The following is a 27,958-nucleotide window of genomic DNA, read 5'->3' on the forward strand; positions in this document are numbered from 1 at the left end:
CCCACTGGTTCCTGAGGTCTCTGCTCCAGCAAGCTGTGACTCTCCGTCAGCCTGTCTCTCCAGTTTTAGGGCAATAGTTGGCTCTGTGACCTTGATTCTCTGATGGATCTAAGAATTATTAATTTCCAACTTGTTCAGCTTTTTTCTTTCTGTGTGGATGGGAGCAACAACTTCCAAGTTCCTTACATGCTAGGCCAGGAAACCAGAAGTCCAGATATAGTTTTAGTTCTCAGATGTCCTTCTAAAAAATTCCTCACTGATGTGGCTTAGTTGGTTGGTCATCATCCTGCAAAGCAAAGCAACTGGTTCGATTCCTGGTCAGGGCACATGCCAGGGTCGCAGGTTTAGTCCCTGAGAGGCAACTGATTGATGTTTCTCTCCCTCCCTTTCTTCCTTCCTCGCTTTCTAAAAATAAAAAACCCTTAAAATGTGTGTGTGTGTGTGTGTGTGTGTGTGTGTGTGTGTGTGTGTGTGAGACTATATATATAGTCCTTATTGTTTTAAAAAATTCCCCATGGTTTCAATAACTATGGCCATTTTTTTCTATAGCATTTAAAATATATTTATTATAAAGCACTTTTCTGTTAATTCTATTACCTAGAATTATTTGTGGATCTGTTTCTGTTGACTGAATCTGATTTTTTTTTTTCTCTTAACTCAATTACATTTATCTGTTTCTCTGCATGTCTGGTATTTACATCATGGAGAATGTGTCATAGAAACCCTGGGTTCTGTTATAATTCTCTGAAAAGTATTGAGGATTTTTTTTTTATTTGTTTGTTTTGGGTTTTTCCTCTAGGCAGAGTTGAATTACTGGAAGATCACCATGATCTTGTGAAGGCTTGACTTTAAATTTTATTCGGGCAGCTATACTTTGATTTTTCCCACAGTCTTGGTGCAAATCCCTTATTTCTAGAACATAGTCTTTATTCCCAATGTAAGGCCCTTCTAAGATTAAATGGAAAACTAGGTGTTTATCAAGTCTTTCCTGGAGCTGACAGAAAATGAATCTTCTCGCCCTGACTGGTGTGGCTCAGTGGATTGAGTGCCAGCTTGCAAACCAAAGGGTCACCAGTTCACTTCCCAGTCCAGGCACATGCCTGGGTTGCACGAGATGCAACCACACATTGATGTTCCTCTCCCTTTCTCCCTCCCTTCCACTCTCTAAAAATAAATAAATAAAATCTTTTAAAAAAAAGAAAGAAAATGAGTCTTCTCAGTTCTATGCCCTTTCAGCTCTGTCTTTCCTGAGGTCCTGGAATTTTACCCACACATGTGCAGTTTAGACCAGCCACTTATTGGAAGGGAATTACAGCTTCCCACTTCTCAGCCCCTGAGGAGCCAAACTACCCAGCATTACCCCCTAAATTATCAGCTGCAGCAGCATCCCAAACTCATCTGCTGCCTCCTGGAGCCAATAAGACTAGCTTCATGAGTTCTGGCTGAATAATCCTCAGGGGATTTTAAAGATTTTATTCATTTTTAGAGAGAAGGGAAGGGAGGGAGAAACAAAGGGAAAGAAACATCAACGTGTGGTTGCCTGTCGCGCGCCCCCATACTGGGAACCTGGCCCACGACCTATACATGTGCCCTAATAGGGAATCGAACCCTCGACCTTTTGGTTCTCAACCGGCACTCAATCCACTGAACCACACCAGTCAGGGCCCTAGAAGATTTTAAGAGCTGCCTCCCCTCCAGTTTCCGCCACCTTTTTGTCCTTCTGTGCCTCAGACAGCTGTCTCTCATATTTTGTCCGTATTTCATAATGCATAGGGATTCTACATTTACTGGAAGTGGAAACACTACCTTTTGACTTTTGAACCTGTAACCGAATCATTTGTTCAAAAAGTGAACCACTAAAAGAAAACAAGCAGACAAAATTAAATATTAAGGCTTACCGTAAAGGAGCCGATTCTCTAACGGTTAATTAAACCAGAAGCTTCCTTTTAATTAACGTTGCAGTCACCGGGGCAGGATGAGTCCTAGGCCCCGCCTCCACCCGCACACCACGCCCCCGCCGCCCAGACCCCGCCCCATTCGCGCCGCACGCCCTAGGTCGCGCCCGTTTCCAAGGCGACGCGGTACTAAGGCCGGGCCTGCCCGGCCACCGAGTGGACGCTCAGCGGTCGCAGCTGCGGATACATGAGCGGGGCAGGGGTGGCGGCTGGGCAGCGACCCCCCAGCTCGGGGCTCCAGGGCTCCCTGGGGGCATCGCGCCCGCGCCAGCCCCAGGTCCCCCAGCACTCGTGGCAGCACAGCGCGCAGCTCGGGTTCAGCGAGGCGCAGAAGCGGGTACTGGACCTGGAGAAGAGCCTTCAGTTCCTGCAGCAGCAGCACTCGGAGACACTGGTCAAGCTCCACGAGGAGATTGAGCATTTGAAGCGGGAGAACAAGGGTGAGTCCGGGGCCGGAGCCAGGGCTGGGCAGGGGCGGTGCGCCCGCCCCCCGCGGTGGGGCCCCCACAGACACGAAGACCAGCCTCTCCGGTGTCCTCCCACCGCCTTCAGCACCGAAACAGTGCGTGGACTCTACGCGGGCTTCAGGGAGGACACAGGGCAGCAAGCCCTACCCCGAGTACTGCCACGCCGAGTTCCAGCTCCCTGCCCCAGGCCAAAAATCCCGTCCTCGGTCATGGTGGGAAGTGCATGCACTCTGGTCATCTGCCCATCTGGCGGGGGCGGGTCTGGCTGCATGATTCCCCACTCTCACCCCGCCAGCCTTCTACTCTGTAGGCAGGGCCTCCTCCTCTTGTTAAAAACTTTTTAGAGTAAAATATTCCCCCGAAAGTACCAGTATACAGCTCAGTGAATTTTCACACACTAAACCACCTGATAAAGGGCAGACAGACGTGCTGGCCCTGGAAGGATCCTGGGGGCCTACCCAGGTCCCTCCCAGACACGTCTGACCCTGTGCCCTGTGTCTCCTCAGGGCACACTTCCCTCCCTAACTTTAAACCCCTTGCAGCTGCTCAGCCCCATGAGCCAGGCCTGAAGCAGAACTTGAGGCCTCCGCCTGGGACTCTGTCCCTGTCTCTGGCCTTCCTGCGCTCCAGCGCTCCGTCCACACATCTAGGCCTGCCTGGGTTCTTCTCCTGCTGCCTCCACCTGGGAGTGCCAAGCACTCCAACACTGGGTATCCCCCCATGTCTTCTTGAGGCTCACTCCAGTCCCTCCCCGATACCAGGCTAGATGCGGCCAGCCTGTGGATTGGAGGTCACTTGGTTGTTGCACTGACGACATTGGCTTACCCATGGCCAGGGGTTCCTGAAAACCTGGGTCATCATGACTTGTCCTGTCCTGCTGGAAGCAAGCCGCCATCTGGCAGAGGGTTGCCCGGTAGACCTCATGGATGAAGGGTGGGATTTGGAGCAAGGCTCTCATGCAGAGGCTTTGGCTCAGGGAACAGCCAGAGGCATTCCTGGCCTTGGGGTGCCCAAGACAAAGGCTTGGCCCATGGGGCAGGGTCCCTGAGACCTCTTAGGGACAGCAGAAAGGGAGTGGGCAGGGCAAGCCAAGTTTCTCTCAAAATGGCTGTGGCTTCGAAAATAATGAGAACATGCATTTGCTTTCAGAGCTCCATTACAAGCTAATAATGAATCAGAAGCTACAGAAGAGAGGTAAGACTGAAGCCCTCAGTGCCTGATGGGAAGTCACCACTATCAAGAGCAGCCCCTCTAGACTGCCTGTGCCCACCCAGCTGCACTGCCCAGGCACTGCCCTGGTGGTGAGGGGTCCTGGAGGATCTGGACAAATAGATACCACTGCCCCCAGCCATGGTCTGGGTGACAAGCACAGAAGGTGCTGCTCTCAGGGAGCCCAAGGCCACAAGTCTGAACAGGAGGGTCAGTGGGCAGAACAGCTACAGGTCAGGGGGCTGCCTGGGCCCTCCCGCTGCCCTCCCCAACCTCACTACCTTGGCGGGCCCTTTCCCTTGGCTTGCTGCTCTGGCGCACTCCAGGTTCCCTCTGAAGTGCTGGGGAGCCCCGCACAGCCCAGCCGCAGCCCTGTGGCTCTGGTCCCTTACTCCCTGGGACCGATCGGAGGGATCCTGCCTGCCATCTCAGAAGCAACTGTGGGGGCTGGGAGAAGGAAGCACAGACAGTAATCTGCAGCCACTTGTCTGAGGCCCTGCCCCCAGCCCAGCCCCCTCTGTCTTAGGCTTGTTCTCCCCACACCCACTGGGGCCAGGCCCGAGCTCGGGAGGTAGTTGGAATGGTGATGGTGCCAGCCCGGAATGCCCCAGTCTGAGGGGTACCCAGGGCTCTTTCTCCCTGGGGGACACACAGACCCAACCCCCCTGCTTCATGGATGGCCCTTCAGGAAACCACTTTTCCCGCAGAAACCACTTGGGTCCCTCATGCACTGGCTGGGTCTGCGGCTGCCTCACCAGAGTGCCGGGGCGGGGGGGCTCTGCATGAATGCCTGGGCCTAGGAGCTGCAAGGCCAGGGGGCAGGCAGAGGTGTGCCCAGCTCCTTGCTGTGCCGAAGCTGCTAGAGAAGCCAGAACAGAAGCATCACTGTTGCCATCTCTGGTTGACCCTTACATGTTTGCCCACAGGTAGCACCTCCAATTCCAACTTTCAGTCCGTCAAGTCCATCTCAAATTCAACGGTGTCAGGTGAGCATGCTCAGTGTGCTGGGGGAGGGGCAAGTGCTCCACTGTTGCACAGCCCAGGGGTGAGGGTACCTTAAGGGGCAACGGAAGGGAGCCAAGGAGGGTATGGTAAGCTGACACCACCAGAAGGGGGCTGAGGTCGGGGGGACAGGACTGCGGGACGGCCAGAGGGAGGCTGCAAGGGCTCCGTGGGCTTGGCCGCAAAATATGCCATCTCAACGAGGGGCACAAGGCCCCAAGGCAGGCCCAACCCGGAGCAGGATGGTGGGCAAGCAGGTTCCTGACAGCCTCCCTGAGTGGCCTTCCAGGGAGGGGCGGTGGGCTGGCTGCCTACAGGAGCCCTGCTGGTAGTGTGCCCACAAAGCAGGCAGGACGCAGGTCCGATGGCCCTGCCTATCGAGCCCCAGGCTGTGATGTCCTCGCAGTCTGAGGGACGTTCAGAGCCTCCCTCCCCACTGTCTGCCCAGGGAGGCCAGGCACCCGAGGAGGAGCAGCCCCTGCTCTAAGTAGGACCCAGGCAGACCACAGACGTCCTTGCAGTCAACCTGTGTAGCTGGGGCAAGACCTCTCATTCGGGTTCATTTTGGCCCAAATGGGGCGCTGCTTCAGGGTCAGGGCAGCTTGTGGGGCCACCCTACCCCCAGCGCTTCCCAAACCCTGGGAAGAGACTGGCCCTGTTTCAGGCCTCAGAGCACTCAGCAGGCACCGCCCATGGGCTGCAACCTCAGACCCTCATTAGTGTTTTCCAGCAGGAGGCTCTGTTATCATCTCCTTTTACCAGGCAGCAACGGAGGCAGGGGGTGGGGGCTCCTTGGGCTCCCGCAGCTGATCCCGGAGGACTTGGGCACCAGTGTGGATGCCCGTAGTAACTGGCCCTGCCTGGGTCTGACCTGTAGCCAACTCTCAAGGCAAGGCCAGGCCTCAGCCCAGCTCCAAGAAGCAAGACTCGAAAGTGGAGATTCCCCAGAAGACGGATCTGGAAGAGAAGCCCCTGGTTGCTGCCCTGCTTCACAGCAGCAAGCTGGACAAAGCCTCTGGGGCGCAGGGGCTGTCCAAGTAAGGCACTTAGTAGGTTTACAACCAAGAACCATGGGCCAGCCTCCAGCATGAACCATACAGGGGGCCCTACAGGGTACCTGTGCTGAGCTCGGCCCACAAGAGAGGCCAACAGCAGCCCCTAGCTCATTTTCTCAGAGAATCTGACCTCCAAACAAGCTTGCTTTGTACCAAGAATAGTGAGTCGGGTTCCCAGGCTCCACCCTGGGAAACTTACTTGACCACTGGAAGGCAGGGTCAGCAGGACACCCCAGATTTTGGAATTTCCCTGCAAAGCAGCAGTGAGTCTGGGGACCCCGTTGTCCCCCAGGCAATACAGCCAACAGGACAGGCTCCTGCTTCTCTGCACAGTCCTTAGATTTCCTCTTCAGTTCTACCAGGTTTGGGGTCAGGACAGCTGGAACCACATCTGACCCTTAGTGCACCTTGAGAGGGGAGGGAGATGGGTCTAGAGACCGGAGCGCCCTGGTCAGCAGAAGGCACCCAGGCCCCTGCGGAGGCGGTGTTGACGCCCCCACCCCCCCTACTCTGGCCTCATGCTGCTGAGGGCACTGCCCTGAGAATTGGTGGCTGGTCAGGCCAGTCCTGGCAAGCCACCTCTGGGCAGCTGCAGCGACTGTTTCAGGGACGAAGACGTGAAGACCTTTAATCCAGAGGCTGCGTCTGCGGCGGGCAGCCAGCACAAGGGCAAGCATGTGATGGGGGCGCCCCCCCTGATGAGCCTGCCCCCCCACTTGCGCAAACTCACCTCAGTTCAGCAGTGTGAGGTAATCATCCGCCAGCTGTGGAATGCCAACCTCCTGCAGGCCCAAGAGGTGAGGCTCAGGCCGTGGCGGGGGCGTCCCTGGTGCCTGCAGCCTGGGCCACCATGCCTTTCCCCCCTGCCTTTCAGCTGCAGCATCTCAAGTCTCTCCTGGAAGGGACCCAGGGGTCGTCCCAGGCGGCGCCTGAGGAGGCTGGCCCGAAACCCACGTAAGTGCCCGGTGCAGCTCTTCCCCAACACAGTGGGGGCCTGACTGTGCGGGGCTCACTGCTTACTCTTCCTTCATCAGGGACCAAGAAGCCATGCAGCTCCCCAAGGTCTCCAGCAAGGGTGTCTCTAAGAAATGGTGAGTCCCAGGGGCAGGGGGCGGGTGGTAAGGAGAAGCAGGGCCGGCACAGCAGAGAGCAGGCCCTGGCTCCGGGCCTCGCCCAGCAGCCACTCCCAGACACGCCTCTGTTGCCTGGCCTCTACCCCTACCAGCCTGATCCTGAGCCCAATGCCTGTGGCGGAGCGCGCCATCCTGCCCGCACTGAAGCAGACCCTCAAGAACAACTTTGCCGAACGGCAGAAGAGGCTGCAGGTGGTGCAGAGCCGACGGCTGCACCGCTCCATGCTCTGAGGGCCTCCTGCAGTCCTTGCAGCGGCCTGCAGCCAGGCCTGGGCCACAGCTGGGAACACTAACCCTCTCTAGGCAGCATTCCAAAAGAGTTCTAATTCCACATGAACCAAACCACAGCAGATAAAGTCCTTGGTCTCAGAACTGAGAAACTTTATTTTCTTGCTCAGTATTTTGTTATTCTGCATTTACACAAAAACATGTTAAAAGTATTACTCCACCTGTTGAAGACAAAATAAAGCTTGTTTCTCCCAGGCCTGAGTCTAGCCCCTTGCTGATGGTCAGGCCCTGCGACCCTGGGAGGGCCCCTCGCTCTGTGCCCTGTAATGGCGGGGGTGGGTGGGGGCCTGGCGGCTGCCCTGGAAAGCAAGCTCAGGCACAGCACGTGCTCCCCTGCTGAAGGGCAGGGGTAGTTCCTGGCCTGTGGCTGGGGGTGGGGAGGGCGCAGGCGCCGGCAGCTGCTTTCCAGGCACACATGCCCTGAGGGTCTCCTGCCTGACCAGACCTCCTCCTCCTGCCTCAGAGATCACGTGTCCCCAATGACAGACAGCTGATAAGCCACTCCTCCAAGCCCACTGTCCTCTGCAGGGGGCTGAGGCCCCGCCCTGTGATGTCCCTACCCCAAGGGCCTGACGTCAACCCTTCAATTGCCAAAACAGCAGCTTCATCTTCTATCTCGTTGGTGCAGCCAATTTCATGCTGAACCTGCCTGGACAAGACAGTTGTCCCGGCCCCACTGGCCATTTCCTCAGTGCTAACCTCTGTTCTTCCAGCTCCAGGGAACAAGACTTTGCCAAGAAACCTGGCGGTGAACCAGGGTGAGGAATCAACAGTCAGAGGAGGGTGAACTGAGGTCTGGGCGTTCACGGCCACCTCCAAGGTGGGGGACCTGGCTCAGTCCTGACAAAGTCCCTCCCTGAACACACACTCACGGGAGGGGGGCACAGTGACAAATTCATGACAGACACAGGAATAATACATTTATTATAAGAATCACAGATGACATGGTAGTGCACATAAAAAAGAGGGCCGACTGATGTCCCACCAGGGAGTCCTCCCTCTCTGGAGTGGCTTTGAGGATGCCAGGTCACGGCGACAGAACCCTGACCCCAGAGCAAGCCCTGGCGCGCATGGTGCCAGGGACAGGATTCCCCCAGAGGCCTCTGCCCCCCAGCATCCCACGGTGCTCAGCAGGCCCCCCGGGCTGGAAGGGAAAATGCCGTGAGGTATGAGGTCCTGCTGGTAGTCACGACCACTCAGGCCAGACTTCCCTCCGAGTGGCAGCCAGGGCCCCGGGGTCTAGGAGCCTCCTGGCAGCATGCCCCACGTGCCGACAGTAGCACACTCTGAACCCCGCTCTGCGATCAGAGAATTGTGTCTTAGAGGTTTCCTGTGTTCTCCGTGTCCCCTTACAGAAACGGGTAGAGTGCCTCCTGGCGCACACACAGGGGGCTCTAACAAGGTCCTGCGTCTCCCCCGTGATGCTGAGGGAGGACACGGGCCCTGCACAAACCAAAGGGACAGCAGCTCGAGGAGCGCAGGCCTGGGGGGCATGTCTGCCTCCCTGGAGAAGCTCTCACTGTCAGCACTGATGCAGCCAGCTCCGGAGCCACTGTCCCCGTCCTGTACAAGTGTGGGAAAATGTGTGGTAGGTCCCCAAGGCAGAATATAAAAGCAGGAAAGCTAACCTAAGCCCAGGCTCTCTAAGAGAGCCAACACCTACAAATGTCTGGCATGAGGTGTGTATCCTCGATGGCCCCGACAAGGCTGCCGGCTGACCCCATGGTCCCCGGTGGGCTGGCAGCCCGAGGTGCGCGGTGGCGACAGCTAGGCAGCTGAGAGGCAGGCCTGGTGGATGCTCTGCGCCCAGGTGTTGAGCAGGGCTGTGACCGAGTGTTTGTCGGGGAGCTGCAGCAGCCTGGAGGTCATGAATCGGTGCACCGACTGCAGGAAGGGGTTGGCGTCTGCAACAGAGCAGCAGGCCTTGAACACTGCGCCCTCTGTCGGGGCAGCTTGGCACCATGCCCACCCTCGGCCCACACGAGCAGCCCTCGTGGGGGGGTTGGGGTGAGCCTGCCCTCGCAGGCACAGGGCTGGCACCGGGGGCACTTCCCACAGGTGCCAGCCCTGTGTGATTGCCACCTCCCACGCACCGCTGGCTCTCCCTGGCCCATGTGTCACTGGAGAACTGGAATGTGAATGGACCTGGAGCTTTCCCTCAGGGACAGCTTCAGGGTCCAATCCTGGTCCTCTGTGTGCCAGCTCTGGGCCTCAGGGAGACTGTCCCCATCAACGAAACTCTCTGGGCCTCTGCCTTAAAGCCTCGTCACCCAGATGGGTCCCCATGAGCCCAAGCCCCTGCCTGTTCCCCCATGTGGGCCTGGCAGAGGCCCACAGGGGCTGCGGGAACAGCTGGGCCTGCTAACCCCTCCCTTATTGAACATGGACACCCTGGAGTTGCAGGACAGGCAAAGGGACACAATGGGGGCAGAGACCTCTCTTTGTCCAGTGACTGCTGGGCAACCTGTTCTCATCCATGAAGGGGGGGCCAAAGGAGGAGAGGGAGGGGCCGAGCTTGGGGGACACATGGAGAAAGCCCTGGCTGCCCAGAGCTGACGCCCACCTGCCCTGGGTCGCCAGGAGCAGCCACAAGGCCTCCCCACAGCCGTCCCCTCAGCTCCCTCAGCTCCCTCACCATATTGCCACTGCCGGTCGATCCACAGCGGGCTCTGGGCGGGGTAGTCGGCGGGCACACTGAGCTCCAGTGGGGGCACATTCGGGAGGTCCTTGTCGTCTGCAACACAAGAGGCTGTGCCTGTGACCCCGCACAGCCTGCCTCACAGCTCGGCTCTGGCGAGACTGCAGAGCCTGGAGGTCACGGACTCTGAGGTTTCCGCGGCTCCCCAGGGCCTCAGGCCAGCAGAGCCGCACCAGGACAGGAGGGGCTTCCCTGGCAGCGGGGAGAGGTGGGAGTGCGTGGGTGCATGGTCCAGGCCTCGGTAGGTGTCCTGGGGCCAGGTGTGTCAGGATCAAGGACAATGAAGGCAGGCTCCTGAGAGGGACAGAAGGACTGTGGGCCTGGGGCTGGAGTGTGATCCTGCGTGTCTATGGGAAGCTGAGCACTTGCCAGGATGGAGTGCACAGTCCCGGGCAGGCCAGTTCTGAGGCAAGGCCTGGAAGTCTGTGTCCCCTGCCCCACGTGGCCGGGGCAAACAGGGGAGCCCTGGTGCCGTGGTGCTGGGCTCGCTCCTCACCAGCCCCGCCCTCCCTAGGTACTCACGCAGGTTGCATATCAGGTGGACGGTGCCGTTGTTACTGCAGTGAGAAGGGTCCAAGTTCACCAGGAACTTGGGGTCTAATCTGGCCACCTCCCCCTGGAGCACGTTGGGGATGCTCTGCCGCTCATCCTCTTCAAACTTACGCTTCCGGGCGCACACCACCGGCACCCTGCAAGAGGCAACCACAGTGACCACACTGGGCTGGGCTGCGCCTGAAGCTCGCCACCTGCCGCCCACCTCAAGGCTAAGCCCAGGGCTGTACGCACGTGGTGGGTGGCCCGTGGATGGCCGTCATGGCTGGCATGAATGTGCGGTACAGAGAATGGTTGAAGACGGGCGAGCGGATGTTGGCCAGGACAGCATCCAGGAGCGGCTGGCACAGGTACTGCTGTTTGGTTGGCGGCACCGGGGGCGGTGGGGGCGTGGGCTGGTATAGGGCGGGTGGGGTCAGCAGCTCACTCTTGGGAAGGCTCTCCAGACCCCAAGGCCCTCATTCTTCCTTACAGCCAGACTTCCCAAGGATTCCCCACCACCTCCACCCCTGCAGACAAAGATGGCTAATGCTGGACATGTCTCCCCAAGTCCCCTCCCACTGGGGCCGGGCTAGTGCTCGGCAAGTGGAGGCAGGAGGGCGGAGGGAGCCTGCAGGAAAACCCACAGCCTGGGGGGTGGAGGGCGTGCCCACAGGCCGCAGTTGGAGGGCAATTTCTCCCACATCCCCACCATCCACAGCTGACCAACCTGGAAGAAGACTCCAGGTAGGCTCCCCAGGCTGAGCGGTGACCCCCTTTGCCCGCCCTGGACTCTGAAGGCTCCTCCCGGCCTGTGGCTGAGCTGCTGCCAGGTGAGCCCTGACATTCCGAGACGCCTGCGGCCCCCTGAGCTCCCCCAGGCCGCGGCGTCTCACTCACCACCGCCATGTCATTCTTGAGTTTCTCCAGGGCGATCTCACACTTCTGCAGAGTTTTCAGGGGGCACCTGTGGGGAGAGGGCGTGTGGCTGACCCGCTGTGCGAGAGGACAAGGGAGCTGGCAGCTCTCACGTGCTAACCGCGACCACGGTCATCTTCCTCTAGACAGAGTCAGCCCAGGGGCCTTGGCTACTGGAACCCTCCACAGGAGCCCCAGCCACCTGACCAGCTGTTCCTAGACCCAGAGTCCAAGGCATGCTGATCCCACCCGTAGGAGCTGCGCGGCCCTGGGCGTCAGAACAAGGCACGAGGTGTGACGGGCCAAGGGGCGGGCAGAGGCCCTGTCACCCCAATGAGGGGTCAACCCAAGAAGGCCTGGTGGGCCATCGAGCTAAAACAGGCCCATCCAGCAGCATCTGTCATTCTGTCCAGAAAAGCAAAACAGGACGCTCTTTCAGAAGGAGAACACCACCTGAGCCTAGGGAAGTGGCCTGAGGCTAGTCCGCATGCGCAGTCCTGTGGCACTGGCCAAGCTTGGCGCTAGCGCAGGGGCATGGAGCTGTGTCGAGAACCTGGCTCTCCACTGCCACCCAAGTGCTTTTTAAGGCGCTGTCTTACTTCATTTTCACAGCTAATGCACGTGGGCCGCAGCTGCCCCTGGGGCAGATGGGGCAACTGAGACACAGTGGCTTGTCCAAGGCCACTGGTAAGTCGGGGCACGGTCGAAAGTCAGACTGACGCCTGTCTCATCCAGCTGGATTAGTGGGGGCCACCACAAGCCCAGACCTGGGCAACGGCCCTATGAGACACAGCCGTGACAGCCACAGGGTAGAAGGGCGAGGGCTCCAGCGGCTGCCCGCAGCTGACCAAGTCAGGGTAGGTGCTTGGAGCCCCAGCAGACACGACGAAGCAGAGCCCCAGGCCCCTTCTCTAAATGCCACTGTCCTAGGCTGGGCCAACCAAGTAGCCGGGGACCCTCCACGAGCCATGGGTGCAGCGCCACCCTTCCCCTGGTGACCCGAGGACAAAGCTCACCGCTTGGAGGGGTCTGTCAGGATATCCAGAAGGCTCTTCATCTTACTCAGGTCCTTTTTTCTGTCTGGAACAGAAAAGGGGATGCTAAGAAGCAGCCTGGGACCTGCAGGTCCTACCCCAACCCCTGGGCAGGCCCCAACTTCACCTTCATTCTTGTCGATCTTGTTGATCATACGGCGTAGTGGCTCAATATACTTGGAGAGTTGCTTCAGCTTGTCCAGGTACTGCTGCTCCTCGGCCTGGCTGGAGCCCGCTGGGCTCATGACTGAGCTGGGGTTCACTGCAGGACACAGCCTGTGAGCACAGCCCGCCCAGAGGCCCAGCTCTCTGCCAACCCTCAAGGTGGGCGCTCAGGCTCCAAGGGGTTTGAGTTTGCTCACCCCTTACAAGTGAGGGCTCATGAAGATGAGGGGGTGGCCCTCAGCACCACAACTCCCAGGGCTACATGTGGATGACACGACGGGCTCTGGGCCTCAGGCTAAGCCCACCCCGAGCCCGACTTACCAGGGGTATTTAAAGGTCCTGGAGAGGGCACGCTGAAGTTCTGCGGGGTGCGCGCCGTCACTGGACTCTGAGAAGGCTGCGGTGAGGGGCTGGGCAAGAAGCTACTTGGGGATGGGGCAGGGCCGGAGCTGCAGTGAAGTCAAAGGGAGGGTGTGTGTGAGCCGCGGACGCTCGGCAGGGCCCTCCCTGTGAGCCAGGCAGGCAGGGGCACCCGGCTGGTCCTACCTGACGTTGGAGTTGGGCTGCGAGCTGGGCTGGCCGGGCTGTGGGGATGGCTGCGGGGGCGGGGGCATCGACTGCGGGGTCTGCACCTGCTGGCCCGGCGATGGCGACGACAGCATGGTGAGGCTGCTCTGGTTGACCTGCAAGTGGAGGGGGCTCAGCCTGCTCACCTGCCACACACTCGCACTCCTGCTGTCCCCTTGTTCCCATCTGCGCAGGCTCAAGGACCGCACCTGCACATGCAGCCCCTTCTCTCTCATCCTCAACGCACACCCTTGTCTCTTTTTGAGGGCCTGCTTCTCAAAACACTAATACAGGCACATGCCCCCCCCTCTGGGTACACACACAGAAGCACACGGTGACCAAGGGCAGGCTGGGTAGTCCTGGCTCCGCTGTGGGAGACCCGTGAAGAACTGGGCCTTCTGTGTTGGGACAAGACATCCCCATGTCTCTGACTCAGCGTGTGGGAGACTGGAGCGGGAGGCCAGGGAAGGCCCAAGGCCCCAGATGTGAGCTCTCCTCTGTGGGCCCTGCCCTGTGACGGGTGAGCCCATCTTTCTGTGTGCTTCCATGAGCTCCCCCAGTCACAGGGGAAACGGCATCTTGCACTTAATGGAAGCAAAGTGGCCCCTACATCAGCCCTCACCAGCAAGCCCTGCCTGGGGCTCCTCGGTCTGGACTCGCAGGTCCCACTGAGAGACGTGAGTGGCTTGGTGTCATTCTCAGAAGCCACTTCCTTATCTGCAGAGCCAGAGCTCACCCACTCCCTGCAGCCCTCATTGAGGAGGACACAATAGAGTCTACTGTGCCACTGTCAACACCAGGGAGAATGCCCTATTAGCCTGTGAACTCCACAGGGTGGACCCACTCCCTCGCCAGGATTCAGGAACACGGATGTGTGAAACCACCGCTTTCCACGGAGAAGCTCAAGACGGCAGCTCTGGGGCGTGAGGACAACGCCGGCTGGCCAGCCCTGAGCAACCAGCCTCTGCCGGAACGAGCCCCGCAGAGAGCTGCCTCTTCCAGTGCTCGGTGACGGTGGCATAAAGGCCTGGCCCCTCAACACACTGGGATCACTCCGGAGGCCCTGACAGCCTCATGGCTCCCAAGGGTTGGCAGTGGCTTCACCCACAGCCCAGTCAACCTCCTGCACGAAGGTCAGAAGGTCAAGCATCTCCTCAGAGCCCACTGCCTACAGCCCGGCCCACAGCCCCACCTCCTGAACAGGCCGACTCCGCCCTCTCCCGGGGCACTCGGGCACTCTGGGCACCACTGCCACAGCTTCTCGCCTCTCCCGCACACAGCCCTGCACCATGGCGCTGGGAGGAGGGGGTTGCTGCATTCCAGTCCCCTTGTCAGGAAGCAGGAAGAAACATTTGCAGGGGCCCAGATCCCACCAGGGAAACAGGATGCCACCCTCCTCACCCGCCTACCCCACTGGCTGGGCAGGGTGGGCACGGGCCCCACCTTTTCTCTCATGCCGCCGGAACTAAGCTCCAGGAGGGAAATATACTGCCCCTCCTGTCCTTTGGCTTCCTACCCCATCCCACTGAGTGTGCAGGACGGAGCCGCAGGGGTACAGAGGTCACATCATGACACTTCCAACATGGCTGGGTCAGAGAGGCACAAGCCCAAGCCAGAATGGGCTGTTCCCACCCCTTGTGAGGAGGCCCGCAGCAGGGAGTGGAGGGGCTGGAGTGAGGGAGCGTTGGGGGAACGGTTACAGGTGTTGCATGTTGCTATCAGCAGGGTACAGACGGGGCCTGGGGAGGCTTAGTGTGCAGCAGAGCACACGGCTTCCCCCTGCGCAGCGCTCGACCTCATGGTGTCTGGATGCACTGAGCCCTGGGGCCTCACGGCCCCTGCGCTAGGAAATAAGCTCCAGAATCTACTCAGGTGCCAGCAAGCTCCTAGGTCTAGGAAGATGAACAGGTCGTCTCAGAAAAGTCCATTCAGAGAACCACATATGGTGCCAAGGAGGGGAAGCAAAGGCCCTAGGGCCCCACCCTAGGCCTGGCCCGTCAGGGCATGGTCAAGCCCTGCTCCTCACCTGTCCCCCAGACGCCAGGCTGCTGCCACCCTCTGCCCTAGAGTCCCTGAAGCCGCCTCTTGCTTTACCCTCTCCCTGCCCCCATGTCAAACCCCTTCTCCTGGCTTCGCCCTCACGACATGGGCCCCACCAGCTCCCCACCTGCCCAAGGGAAGAGCTTCAGCCTCTGCTCAAGCAGCTGTCCCTTCTAGAAAGTGTTCAGCTTGTCTGTAGCTTAAAGCTGGTGCTTCTCTGAAGGGGAATGAGGCACTCGCAGGCATGAGGCCACCTGACAGTTCACGTTCCACCTCATGTCTGAAACTGTATGGGATGGGGTAAAAGTAGGTTGACAGGTGTGAGTACACGGAACACAGAATTTATTCCTATATTATTATTTATTATTGTATTACTTTCCCTATGAACTATAAATGTACTTCTTTAAAAAATGATTTTATTTATTTTTAGAGAGAGGGGAAAGAAGGGAGAAAGAGAAGGAAAGAAACACTGATGTGTGAGAGAAACATTGACTGGCTGCCTCTCACATGCCTCCAACCGGGGACCCAGCCTGCAACCCAGGCATGTGCCCTGACTGGGAATCGAACTGGCGACCTTTTGGTCCACAGGATGGCACTCGATCCACTGAGCCACACCAGCCAGGGCGTGCACACCTACTTTTGTCCCACCCTGTACTTTAAGAGGCACCCTCAGCACTCAGACCATGGGGAAATAGGGTGCACTTTGCCCATACCCTCTGCTTTTGGAACCAGGGAGCCACCAACACGCACGGCTCCTGACGCACAAGTCAGAGGATCTAAGACACAGTGAGAAACAGCCTGCCCAGGCCAGGGGCACGAGCTCAGGGGTTCTGCCTCTCCCCTAAGCCCGCCTCTCTTGTCCAGCCCTGGGCTCTGCACTTCTGGCTACTGTGGCCGCCATTGTCAAGGCTGCTAAGGGAAACCCCCTGGCCTCTGACATCCAGTCTGGATCTCTTTGATTCTAGCAGTTCCTCTGGAAGAAAGCATAATTCCTGTTGGCAGCAAACACTGCTCCTCACTGGTCTTCAGGACGCCTCTCCGGGCGCCAGTGCTAGAGGCCCAAGGCTCCCAGGGCTCCCGAATCCCGAGTCATCAATGACACACCTGGGATGGGAAGCAGTCACCCAAAGGCCCATGTCAAGAGAAAGCTGGCCTAGTGAGGCAGCTCACAAGAGAGTAACCCTGGCCTTCAGGTCCATGCCAGGTCCAGTTGGCCTCTGGGACAGAGGAGAACAAGGCAGCTGTGCTCCCTCAGCTCTGTGATGAGCCCACCAGGGGAGAGCTGTGCTCTGGCTCTCTTGAGTCTTTTACCCCTCTGGCATGTTCTCTCACAGGCATGGGGTGTCTATCACACAAGCCATAAAATGCTGCCCCTCCCAGGGGAGGGGGCTCCAGTGCCACCCCATCACCCCCACAACACACACAGGAAGTGAAAGCTCAGAGGGAAGTGATTTACTCAAGGTCACATGGCTAGTGGGAAGAGGTGGGGAGTTCAGGCACTTCAGGGCCATCTGCTTCCCAGGGGAAGCGAGGACAAGTGGCAAGCGGGCCTCCAGGGAGGCAGATGGAAGGCAGCAAGGATGTAGAGAGCGCGCAAGGGGCAAGCAAACAGGCAGGCGGGTGGCGGGGCCAGAGGGCAGCAAGGCTGCAAAGGAGCCTCACGGGAGGCTGCTGGCACCATGCACGCCAGCCCTCTTGGGACCATCAGCATCTGTCAGACATCCCTGGAACTGGTCCACGCTCCTGGCCTCCTGCATGCAATGTGTCCTCAGAGTCACTCTCCAGAGCAAAGTGGGCCCCATTGTGGAGCCACCTGCTTACACCCACCAAAACAGTGTTGGGACAGAAATCCAGGTCACCGCTGACCTCCCATGCTGGGGGCCCTGTGTCCTGCACGTGTCTGGCACAGAGTTCCACTTGGTTACAGCCATTCACATCTGTGATGCATCCGCAGCACAACATGAAAATGTAGCCAGCGGACAGGGGTTGGAAGAGAGGCAGAGACGAAGGAGCCCTGTCTCAAGAAGAGCTGATGGAAGAAGAGCTGACTTTCTCTTTTGCCTGTTTTCTTGAACCCAATGTGTTGCTAAAGGTCCCAGATAGGCACAGTAGATGCTGGAGCACATCCTGCTGTGGGCTATATGCAGGGGGGGGGGCAGGGGTGGACAGCAGCCACAGGACGTGCCGTACAGATGTGCCAAGGCCTGGGGGTGCCGGCTGCTGAGAGCTCGGGTGGGACCCCTGTTGGGGCAGCAGGGGCAGCTCCTGGCTATGTTTAATAATACATTCTTGGGATGAGCTATCTTTTCTCAGAAGAACTGGATTAGAAATACACTGGCACAAAAGCAGCTGCACACTGGTTCTGGAACCAGCTCCACGGCCAGCTGAATGCCCAGGGTGTGCCCAGCCTTGTGGAGGGCGGGGGGTAGGGGGAGAGCCGGAGTAAACCCTGGAATGTCAGGGAAGGGCTACTATCTGCTAGGATTACAGATGCATCTCCCTTACAACAGAAAATGAATGTTAAAGTTTTGGCAAATCTGGGTTTTCACAGCAAGCCCACTAAAATGAAAAGAAAGTCCATAAGATAAGGAAACCTTATCTCCATTTTATTCTCAGAATCTTAGACAGTGGCCTGGCCTGTGGAATGCACATGACTATTTGTTAAACAAATATACCACAGAAGAATTCCAAATGCCTTCATAATGTGGAACCAGAAATTCATGTCCCTGAGAAAGGGTAATGTACACAGAAGCCTTTATCTACCTAGGAAGAGGGTGGGTGCAGTGAATTCTACACTCAACCCAGGAAACTCTAGAACAGCACGGTCCGACAGCTTTCCACTTCCGCAGACTGCCCTGTTTGACAATCTGTGCTGTCCAGTGTGACCGTCACTAACTTCCCCATGGGACTCATGGGTGCTTGAAATGTAACTGAATTAACTATAACTTGTGGGACTGAATTTTTAGTTTTACTTAATTTTAATTAATTTGAATGTAAATAGCCACATACGGCTAGTGGCTACAGTGTTAGACGGCACAGCCCTAGAAAGCAAAACTATTTGTAGCTTCTGTTTTATTTTACCACAAAAATGACAACAGTGTAACTATCTAAAATGCTAACATTAAAAAAATATGTATTTTACTCCCACATTCTCCAGAAAATGAAAACATCAGAACTATCCAAAATATTAAAACAAAAATAAGCCCAGATATTTACTCACATCCCCTCAAGAAACAAGCTGGGTCTGGCCTCGCGTAAGCTTGGCTGGGCACTCTGAGAGCCACTGCGAAGGGAGTCACAGAGATTACAGCAGGCCTCACAGGGGCGCTCAGAGGACCCCGCGCTTCCCAGGGGCCCTGGGCACCGCCCGTAAATACCTGTGCTGAGGGCTGTCCGCCCAGAGGGATGGAGCTGGACTGGACGGCAGACACGGTGGTGGTGGGCGGGAACCGGGCTCTTACTTGCATCCCGCCTTGCGCCAAGGCTGCGGTGATCATCTTGAGGACAGAGGGACAACAGACAAGGTGATCGCAACAAAGAAACGCAGTGCAGGGGCGGGTGGAGTGGGGTGCGCAGCCTCCGTGACAAGGGCGAGGAGCCTTAGGGGCTACAGGCAGCCTGGCCTATGTGTTCAAGCCCACAGCACGGCGGCCCACCTAGGCGCGGGGAGGCCAGAGGAGCCGCCAAGAACGTTGCCCCCGGACCTTCCTGGTCTGTCGGCCGCACCCCTCCAACACGCTTCTGAGCTGCTGGTACGCCCACAGAGCCTTCAAGGCCAGGCCTCAAGGGTCAGGGGTGGTGTTTCTGCGAGCCCAGGCTCCTGGGACAGTCTCTGAAAAAGTACACTCTACCAAAGCTGGTTAGAAGTCAGCTGTGATTAAACTGGAGAAAGTGGCCAGGCAAGCCGGCCCATAGCACCTTTCCGTCCCGACAGCTGCCTGATGAGAATGCCTTCGAGGGCCTGGACTCAACTGTCCTCCTCTCTTCCAGGAGTATGAGTTTCTACTGGGGAAGCAGCTTGTAACTAAAATCGGGGGAGGCAGGCAAGGGAGGCCTGGGGCTCTGTCTGAAGCCTCTAGCTCATGAGAAGGTGCACCTCCCCAACGACATGGGTCAGGCGTGTCCCTAATCACAAGGTGACTCCAGACTCCAGAACCCCAGTACACACTGGGAGCGCTCTCCTCATCAACCTGTACTGAAAGCATCGCGGCAGCACTGCTGGGCGCCAGGGCCTGGCCTGCACTGATGGGGACTCTCGCTCTGAGCTGAGCTGGGGATGGAGAACAGGCCTGTGCACACTCACAGCTGTTCAGGTGAAATCCAACTAAAACCACGCAGCTCCTCAGAAAGGGAGTGTAATGATCTGTGGAAAACAGAACATCTGTCCTAGGAGGGTGGGAGCCAGTCCCTGAGAACGAAGCAGCACTGGAGGCCATTCCGTGCACGCGGCGACGTGCGCCAGGACGGAGGTCTGAGGCAGGGGAAAGGCCCAAGGGCAGACCTCTGGCATCACAAGTGTGCCCCACACTCACATCCACGGGTCACATGCAGCAGGCACCGCAAGCTGGGGGCCACACACGCAGTAGCAGATTCCAACCTGAACCTCCCACCAGCTGCAGGAATGGGGCAGCCGGCACGCAGGGCTGGGAGCAGACACTCCTGTGGCCGCCCCGGCAAACGAACTGGTGGTGGTGGGGGACGAGGAAGCCATTCTGGCGTCTGCCAAACACAGCACCGTTCTGGAGAGCCCACAACTCACGAGCCGATCAGACACAAAGTGGGACCCTGGTGAGGATGTGAAGACAGGAAGCCTCGGAGAAACATGGCTCTTCCCAAACCCAGGCTGGGGCCAAAAGGCCCTCTCTTCTGGGTGTGGCTCTCAGCCCGTGGTCAGGCGGGGGTAACAGTGAACAGTGTCCATTTACAGCCGTAGGCGCGCTGCACTTGGAGGAGCCCATCTGAGCCCAGTGGACACTCAACAGGGCTCCTTCCAGAGGCAGAAAGGCCTGGAAGTAAGTCAGGTGGTACAACAGAGTTGCAAATTTTTTTCCAGGAAGAAACAAAAGTAATGAGGAATGAAAGGTTAAATCTAATTTGCTGCTGACTGGTTTTCTTCTAACTGAGAAATCCTGGGAGGAAAAACCCTTTTTCTTTTAACCACAAATTCTAATGAAAACACAACAGTACTGTTTACTGGATCTGATGAGCAAGGCAGCGAACACCCAGCAACTCATTCTCCCATTCTCCTGAATGACTACATTTCTCTACCTCCCAAGACACATCTGCCCAGGAGGGAAGTCAACCTCCATCCCGACGGCTGCGGGCTGGCTCCTCCGCGTTCACTGGGCAGGAGGGCCCGGGAGAAGGAGAGGGGGGCCGTGCAGGGCGCCACATCAAGGAAGTATCTTTGATAATTCTTCATAACTGAAGAATTATAGTTAAGTTTCCATATACCAAGAGAATAAAATGTTAGACGATAAAAACACAGGGACTATTTGGAAATGGAGACACATTCTGTTCTGGTTTTATCTGCAGTCTTCCATTAGGGAAGAAATGGAAGTTAGTGCAGCTAACTTCCTGTGTACCCTAGTAAATCCCACGGTGGTGACAGTGACGTCGGTTTCCTCACTTACAACAGTAACGTCAGAAACGAGAGCCAGCCATATAGAGACGACGTACACTGATTTTCCTAGAACACCAAAACCCCAAACTCAGCCCTGGGTTGAGCCCCATCGAGCATCCGACAAGGCCCCTCTTTTCTCCTCTGAGGGGCAGGCTTGAGGGACAAAGCATGGAGGCCACCAGCTCAGGCCCAATCTCGGCACTTCTGTCACAGAGCCAGCGCTTGCCCCTGCGTGCAGCAGCTTACATATGTGAAGCTGCAACACGTGGCCAGTGTCCTGCCTTCAGATGAGAGGGCTCCACATGGGAGTCCTAGCTTGTGTCTCTGAACTGGTATATGACTGGCTGATATACTTCGATGATATCAAAGTGACCCAGGGACTCACTTCTGGGAAGCGTTGGGAAGCAATCCACAACCTAACCAGACATCAGGACATACATCCCTGGTAACAGCAAAAAACTAAAAATAATCTCTGGATCCGAAACGGGACAGTAATTAAGGTCAGTAGGATACATTCATAAGAGGAACACTACCCATAAAATAATGTTGACCAAGAGATTTTAATTATAGAATGTTTTACTTCAATTGTAACGTGACCAGGAAATAAGCTACACACAATACCCTATGCATATCTTATGACCTTGACTATGCAAGAACTGAAAAGATACCAAACTGTTCTGCCCTGAAATATTTCCCTTATTTATAGTTCTCTCAACTATCCACCTTCTATTTTTAGTCACCACATATTTTTTAAAGTTTTCGAGTCAGAGTATCTCTTGCCTTGTTTTGTCCACTGCACCAACCCAGGCTGCAGAGGAAGGCGGTGAATCCAGTGACCCCCCGGGAGGGCCTGTCCCATCCTGGACACCCCACCGCTAACAGAAGCAGGGATGCCAGCAGACCGGCCCCCACGAAATCGTACTGCCTGTCACGAGCCCAGAGATGAACGGCAGACCAGGGGCCGAGCACTGCCAGGGTTCTGCATCTGGGCTGAGAGGAACAGCACAAACATGCACTCGCATGCCTGGGCCTCAAGAACACTCACTCTGCTGCCAGCACCTGGGAATCCTACCGCAGGCCACACAGCACAGGGTGAGGCCTCTCACCCACTCTGGCCGACCCAGGTCTGTGAGACACTGGAATGAGATGGGCATTGCTCTTAGAAAAACAACAACACTGGAGGCGCATTCTTTGTAAAACCAAACCCACCCCTAATTACTCAAGTGGCTTCTCCTTCATCCTCCCCACCTACCAGAGGCCCCACTTGAAGAGAAGAGACCCAGTGCCCCCTTAGTTCTGCCTGCCTGCAGCCCTGTGTGCTCCACCCTGAGGGAAAGAAGGTTATTATAAATCAAGGTTACTCCAGAAGTGACTGAGCCCATGGCGGAACCCACAGTCAAGCTCCAGAACTGGCTGGACTGAAACCTCCAGTAGAAGCAAAGAGCAGAGCAACAGCTGGGAAAAGCAGTGCCAAACATGGGCTCACTGCACAGTACCGAGCACACACACCTGCACCTGCTTTTGGAAGGTGGAGACACGACAGGGAAGTTACAGGGAGTATACTTCCTTCCGCTAGAAGCCTAGGGATAAACCAGGAGGATGGGCCCAGACCATTGGAAGATGTCAACTGCCCAATGGTGGTTCATTCTCAAACACCAAAGAAATGGAATGAAAAGGGAGGTTTTTCTTCAGAATGGCCCACTGCAAAGTAAAAAATGTCAAGCCTCTCACTTTCCTACGAGACCGGACCTGAGGACCAGAAGTTTCCGTTATGAATGGTCCTGGGACAGAGGAGGGAGGGCCACAAAGTGACAAGGGCAGTGGCTTCTGTGGGCGGAGCGGGTCATGGTTCTAACCAGGTACCACCTCCTTCTCCACATGAGACACCAAAGAGGAGAGAGTCCTAGGAAACCTGAGGACAAGCTCAGGACACACAGTGGTGGAAGCAGAAACAGACTCCAACCTGGTCACGAAGGGGAGCCAGCCCCCTCCCCAGCTAACGATGTGAAGTCCATGGTGTGTTTTGCACAAGGCCATGTCTGGGCAAGCCGGCGATGCAGGGAACTCTGGGCCCAGGTTGTTTGGTGCGGTGACCCTGGAGGCCACTAGGCTGGCTCAGCTGTATCCAAACCCCTAGGGCCCCTCATCAGCAAACTTCTCCTCGGGCAGCTTCCCACGACTCCAGCAACGCAGCTGGGACCAGGAAAAACTGGTTCTGAGCCCACTCCCTACAGTGAAATGTCACCTGACACTAAAGGAACACACCAAATCCCGGAGGGCTTAACACGTGGCCCTGTGCACCAGACAGGGAGCTCGGCGCACTCACAGATAACAAGCGGGACAGGAATGCAGCGTGGCCCTGGGGGGCAGTCGTCTCAGCACATCTACTGGCACGTCTGCTCCATCTAAAGCCAACTCCCTTCAGAGTCGGGACTATTGGCACTCCTACCGCTGGGTGGTGAGAGGAAGAAATGAGGCCCCAGACTAGATGTCTCCCCACCTCAGCACCAGTGCAAGGCAAGGGGGGTGTCTCTAGGGAGAAGTCACAGGGCAATCTCCAACCCCCAGGGACCAACAAGAATCTGGCCTCTACCAGGAAAGGCGGCGCAAGGCCGCCTCTGTCCCACTGACATCCAGTACACAGAGAGTAGACACAGTGGCCTTGGCCATGCTTCCCAGCACAGGGGCAAGTACCAGAAGCCAGCCAGGCAGAGGACCACAGCACAAGCCTGCGCTGTCAGCTGGAGCCAGATGCTACCATTCGCGTGCTTTTCCCAGTGTCTAGAGAACTGCTCCCCACCCGCCACCAGCCCCGTACTCAGAGCGGAGGCAAGGACGAGACTGCAGTGCTCCCCTCTCCAATGAGTGGCCTCAGAAAAAGGAAAGAGGTAGGATAAAGGACATCAGAGGAGAGGCGGGAACAACATGTGCACTAATGCAGCTGGGGAACCCAGAAACGATCAAGCAGAGCTGGCTACCCCATGACCACAGGGACCAGCTCCAGGAAAGCTGTCATCTCGCCAAGTGCCGGGGAAGAGAAGCCCCATGCTTTACCAACCTGGCCCCTGATCCAACCACGACCCTCGCCACATTGTGCGGAAATCCAGCTCCATTTCCAAGTGGACATGCACCTGCTAGCAACTACAGCTCTTGGCTCTGATGGCCCTCACCTGGACTCCAGAACCCACTATCTGGGGGGCCTGAGCTGTCGGCACCGCTGTCTGCTGCTGCACCTGTGGCTGCACCTGCGGCTGCTGCACCACCATCGGAGCGCGGACCTGAAGGAAGAAGGAAGAATGCAATTTGTAGCCACAGAGAGCAGAGCACCTACTACTTCTGGGGGAGCTTTGAGTCTTGAAGATTTTTGTGAGGAGGATGGGATCAGTACGACTTTGTGGGGTATGTCACCTTACTGGCTGTTCCTTACCCCCTAACCCATCAGAAATGTCCCATACCATCCTGGCTTTGGGCTGGCAGCTAAACCCACCTCCTGTAACTCTGGTGAGAAGTGCAGCCTTCCCACTGAGATGTCACCACCGGCTACCACTGCAAGCAAAGCAAAGGCTCCAACTGTACAGCCCAGCCTGCTCAACCTCTGGGCCAAGCATGCTGACAGTCTACAAGAGTCCCACTTGGAGCCCTGACGCCTCAGAGGGAAACAGGGTGGCTGGCCAGCCAGCAGCAGGCTGGCTCCCCGGTGACAGGTGTGCTCATACCTGCTCCTCACAACTATCCCTAGCCCCTTGGCCTGTCCCTGTGGGCCTTCTATTCACCTTCCACTCGGTTCAGGCCTGGTCTGTCCCTAATCCATTCAATGAATCACAGAAGAAGCCATGAAAACCAAGGAAGTGAGCCAAAATAAAGAAGTAACACCCCTCCCCGCAAAAAGCATTAAAATGGCCCCTTGATTCAGCTACTCCTAAATTGGTGACGATATTCTGTCATCTGTGTAAATGTCCCTAATTGAATCTGCTTTGAACAGAGAAGCCTAAAGAGAAAGTAACATTTTTATATTAATATCCCGCTCAGAAATATGGTAATGACAGGTGTCTTTGACCAGGAACTCTGAGCAGCTAAGCAAATCACCATGGGTACTCAATGGAGGGGACATGTCCCCACCAGAGTGAGAATGCACGTGCTGCTGTCCATCTAATCGTCCACACTGCTAAGATGGCTGTGGCCACCACCGAACTCAGCCATGCTGCTTGGAAGACAGAACGCTCCCCCAGTAGCAGGGCACCCTCCGTGCACCATGCAGGAGCTCTTGGAACACACACTCCCTCATTCAGCCAGATGTGGAGGCCAGCATGGGGAAGGGCTGTCCGAGTCCCAGTACTTGAAGAAAAGACATGCCATCAATAGGTAGGGAGCCCCAGAAACTGCTCATGGCTACCAGCTGCACGTGATACCAGGGAAGAACTATGAGCCACCATGAGTCACGGGTACTCACAAGTTTCAGCTGTGGTTGGGTGTACAGCATCTGCCCAGGGAGGGTTGGAGCCTGCGACACCAAAGGCTGAGTCTGTGACTGCGGCGGGAGCTGTGATGGTTGGTTCTGAGCAACTGGTGGCTGCTGGGGCTGGGGCTGAGGCTGGTGGTGCTGTGGGTGATGCATCTGCTGCAGCTGCTGAGGCAGGGCCTGGGAGAGGGGCGGCTGTGGTTGCTGCATTGGTGGCTGCTGTATTGGTGGCTGGGCCTGCAAAGCCTGCTGCTGCTGCTGCTGCTGCTGCTGTTGCTGCAGCTGCAACTGTGCCATCCTCTGCAGCTGCTGCTGCTGCTGTTGTATCTAGGGGCAGAACAAGCAGCACCCCATCACCACAACAGCCTCTGGGCCCTGTGCCAGCCTTGCCTCCCCGGAAGCCTACCCTGGCTGCCCTCACATGGGGCAGAGGGAGCACGTCCCACAGAAGGACACTGAGGACACATGCCCTAGACATCAGATGCTGGTCCACATCTAGGCCTGAGAGGATGAAAGAAGACTCAAGGGAAATATCAGGAGGGTTTAGTAAAGGGTAACATAAGGGTACAACACCATAGAAGCTGGGGTAAACACTAGGTGATGCAGGTCTCTGAAGCCACTCTGGTGATGCTGCTTGCTTGGTCCCTACAGTGGCCAACAGTACAAGCCTCACAAAGACAGCCAATATCTGCTTTTCAGGATGAGGATGAAAAGTGGGCTGAAGATTCCCTGTTGGCTCTGGGAGAGAAGCCTCCAAGATCCAGGAGGGTGGCCACTGGGGAAAAGGAGGCAGAGAGCCAAGGCCTGGAGGAGATGGAAAAGTGCAGAGGTCCCCTCGGAGACTCTCCCCCTCAACCAAGAACGGACCTAACAATAGCCGCATAACTGATCTGGAGCCTGACTGCAAACCATGAGATAAAGAAAGTGTTTTCTTAGAAGCAGGGCTTCTCATTGACATTGCCATGATCCTGTGGGACACTAGATGGAGGTCGATTAGTGCTGCATCTGGACACCAAACAAGCCCAAAGATGGCTCAAGCATTCCTGCATTTTGGAGTGTTCCTTTCATTTCTTGATTCAGTTAACTCTCGCATGAATCACTTGAAGCCAGAGCCTCCAGTGAGTCAGCCCCCAGCACACAGTAAGTCTGCAGCTAGACACCCCAGCATGGCAGAGGGGCTCTCCTTGCACGATCACAGCAAGTCAGGGCCTATTTCTCCTCCGTGTCCCAGGCTCTGTGGAAAGCCTATGAAGAAGGAAGCTGAGGCACCAGGGGCCAGGAGGATCCGCTGCTGGCTCTGGGCCCCTGCGCCTAGCATAGTGGTTGGTGTGTGTCCAGGGCTCAAATGTCACAGGAGGGAGAGCACCTGGTACCTGTTGCTGGTTTTGATGCTGCAGTTTAATCAGGTGCTGCTGCTGCTGTTGTTGCTGTTGAAGCTGCTGCTGCTGCTGCACCACTGCCTGGAATTGCTGCTGCATAGCATTCTGCTGAGCCTGGAACTGTTGCTGCTGCTGCTGCTGCTGCTGTTGCTGCTGCTGCTGTAACGCCACCTGCTGCTGCTGGAACTGTTGCTGTTGCTGCTGCTGCTGCAATGCCACCTGCTGAAGCTGCAGCTGGGCTGGAGACAAGACCCAGGAATCAGGCGCAGTAGTATGAGGCAAGCGACAGGCAAAGGCCCATTTCCCAGCGCTGTGCACACAGGTAGAGTGGTAAGACTACCTGCTGCCCCGCCCACTGCTGGGGTTGCACAGATGTGATGGGAACAGCATTCATGTTGATTACAGACTTACTATTATGAACTGCTCTATAATAATGAAGAAAAAAAAGAAGAGGGCTAAGTTTTTTTGGATGATCGAAAGGCCAAGCCTCTTGTGACCACTAACTTACTTTCTGCCTTTATGGATTCACCTATTCTGGACATTTCAAATTAATGGAGTCTCACAGTATGTGTTCTTTGTGACTGGCTGCTTTTGCTTAGCATATAACAAGGTTCACCCATGCTGTAGATGTATCAGTATTTCATTTCTTGTTATTGCCAAATAGGATTCCACTATACAGATTTCCCACATTTAGTTTATCCATTCACCAGCTATGGACATTTGGGTTGTTTCCCTTTTTTGGCTGTTATGAATAATGCTGATATGAACAATCATTTACAAGATTTTCTGTGGAGCAATTTCTTTTGGAGTGATGAGAAGGTTCTAAAATTGACTGTGGTGATGGTTGCACAACTCTGTGAATATAATAAATACTACTGAAAGCTTTGCTTTAAATGGGTAAACTATATGGTACGCAAATTATACCTCAACAAAGCGCTACAAAAAAAGAATACAGAGAGATCCTATGTACACTTTGACCAGTTTCCACCTATGCAAACTCCTATTTTCCATGTCCTCTTCTCTGGGCTACATTCTATTTAATGTCTTTAAATGTAGCTTCTAGTTCACAAATTCTTTCTTCAGTTTTTTGTTTGTTTGTTTTTTTAAATTCCAGAGAGAGAGGAGAGGAGGGGGAGGGAGGCGAAGGGAAGTGGAGGGAAATGGGTGGGGGGACATCAATGTGAGAGAAACATTGATCGGTTGCCTCCTGTATGTACCCTGACAGGGGACTTGGGACCAACCCACAGCCTAGACATGTGCCCTGTCCAGGAATCAAACCTGCGATCTTTCAGTTTATGGGACAACACTCCAACTGACTGAGCCACACAAACCACGGCCTTTCTTCAGCTATATATAATTTGCCATTTATTCACCCATACTTTCTTCTTTCAAAAAATTTTTTTTCTCAATTTCTGCAAGTTCTATTTGGTTCCTT

The 27,958-nt window shown here is 56.2% G+C and overlaps 2 protein-coding genes across 5 annotated transcripts in view; one reads left to right on the forward strand and one right to left on the reverse strand.

Annotated features, from left to right (window-relative positions):
• Window positions 1-2,128: 2,128 nt before the first annotated feature.
• Window positions 2,129-7,268, forward strand: CCDC74B (coiled-coil domain containing 74B). The gene is made up of 8 exons (XM_054592883.1): window positions 2,129-2,395; window positions 3,572-3,616; window positions 4,558-4,617; window positions 5,511-5,670; window positions 6,296-6,485; window positions 6,563-6,642; window positions 6,723-6,779; window positions 6,914-7,268. The coding sequence occupies exons 1-8, from the start codon at window positions 2,143-2,145 to the stop codon at window positions 7,050-7,052; spliced, it is 984 nt and encodes a 327-aa protein (XP_054448858.1). The 5' UTR covers window positions 2,129-2,142; the 3' UTR covers window positions 7,053-7,268.
• A 793-nt stretch (window positions 7,269-8,061) lies between these two features.
• The window catches only part of MED15 (mediator complex subunit 15), a 53,341-nt gene continuing 33,444 nt past the window's right edge, over window positions 8,062-27,958 (reverse strand). For 3 of the 4 annotated variants that reach the window (XM_054592815.1, XM_054592817.1, XM_054592818.1), the window contains 13 exons: window positions 26,518-26,762; window positions 25,136-25,471; window positions 23,856-23,963; window positions 18,440-18,559; window positions 13,002-13,138; window positions 12,777-12,904; window positions 12,418-12,552; window positions 12,273-12,336; window positions 11,239-11,305; window positions 10,594-10,754; window positions 10,330-10,496; window positions 9,745-9,843; window positions 8,062-9,013 (listed from right to left, as the gene is read on the reverse strand). In XM_054592815.1, coding sequence (XP_054448790.1) covers window positions 8,877-9,013; window positions 9,745-9,843; window positions 10,330-10,496; window positions 10,594-10,754; window positions 11,239-11,305; window positions 12,273-12,336; window positions 12,418-12,552; window positions 12,777-12,904; window positions 13,002-13,138; window positions 18,440-18,559; window positions 23,856-23,963; window positions 25,136-25,471; window positions 26,518-26,762 — 1,904 coding nt within the window. In that variant the 3' untranslated portion in view covers window positions 8,062-8,876. The remainder of the gene's footprint in view (window positions 9,014-9,744; window positions 9,844-10,329; window positions 10,497-10,593; window positions 10,755-11,238; window positions 11,306-12,272; window positions 12,337-12,417; window positions 12,553-12,776; window positions 12,905-13,001; window positions 13,139-18,439; window positions 18,560-23,855; window positions 23,964-25,135; window positions 25,472-26,517; window positions 26,763-27,958) is intronic. The other variant, XM_054592816.1, reaches the window with a different exon arrangement.

Source organism: Pteronotus mesoamericanus, unplaced genomic scaffold (assembly GCF_021234165.1).
Source record: "Pteronotus mesoamericanus isolate MK-2021 breed Mesoamerican mustached bat unplaced genomic scaffold, CSHL_Meso_final scaffold_371, whole genome shotgun sequence".
NCBI lineage: Eukaryota > Metazoa > Chordata > Mammalia > Chiroptera > Mormoopidae > Pteronotus > Pteronotus mesoamericanus.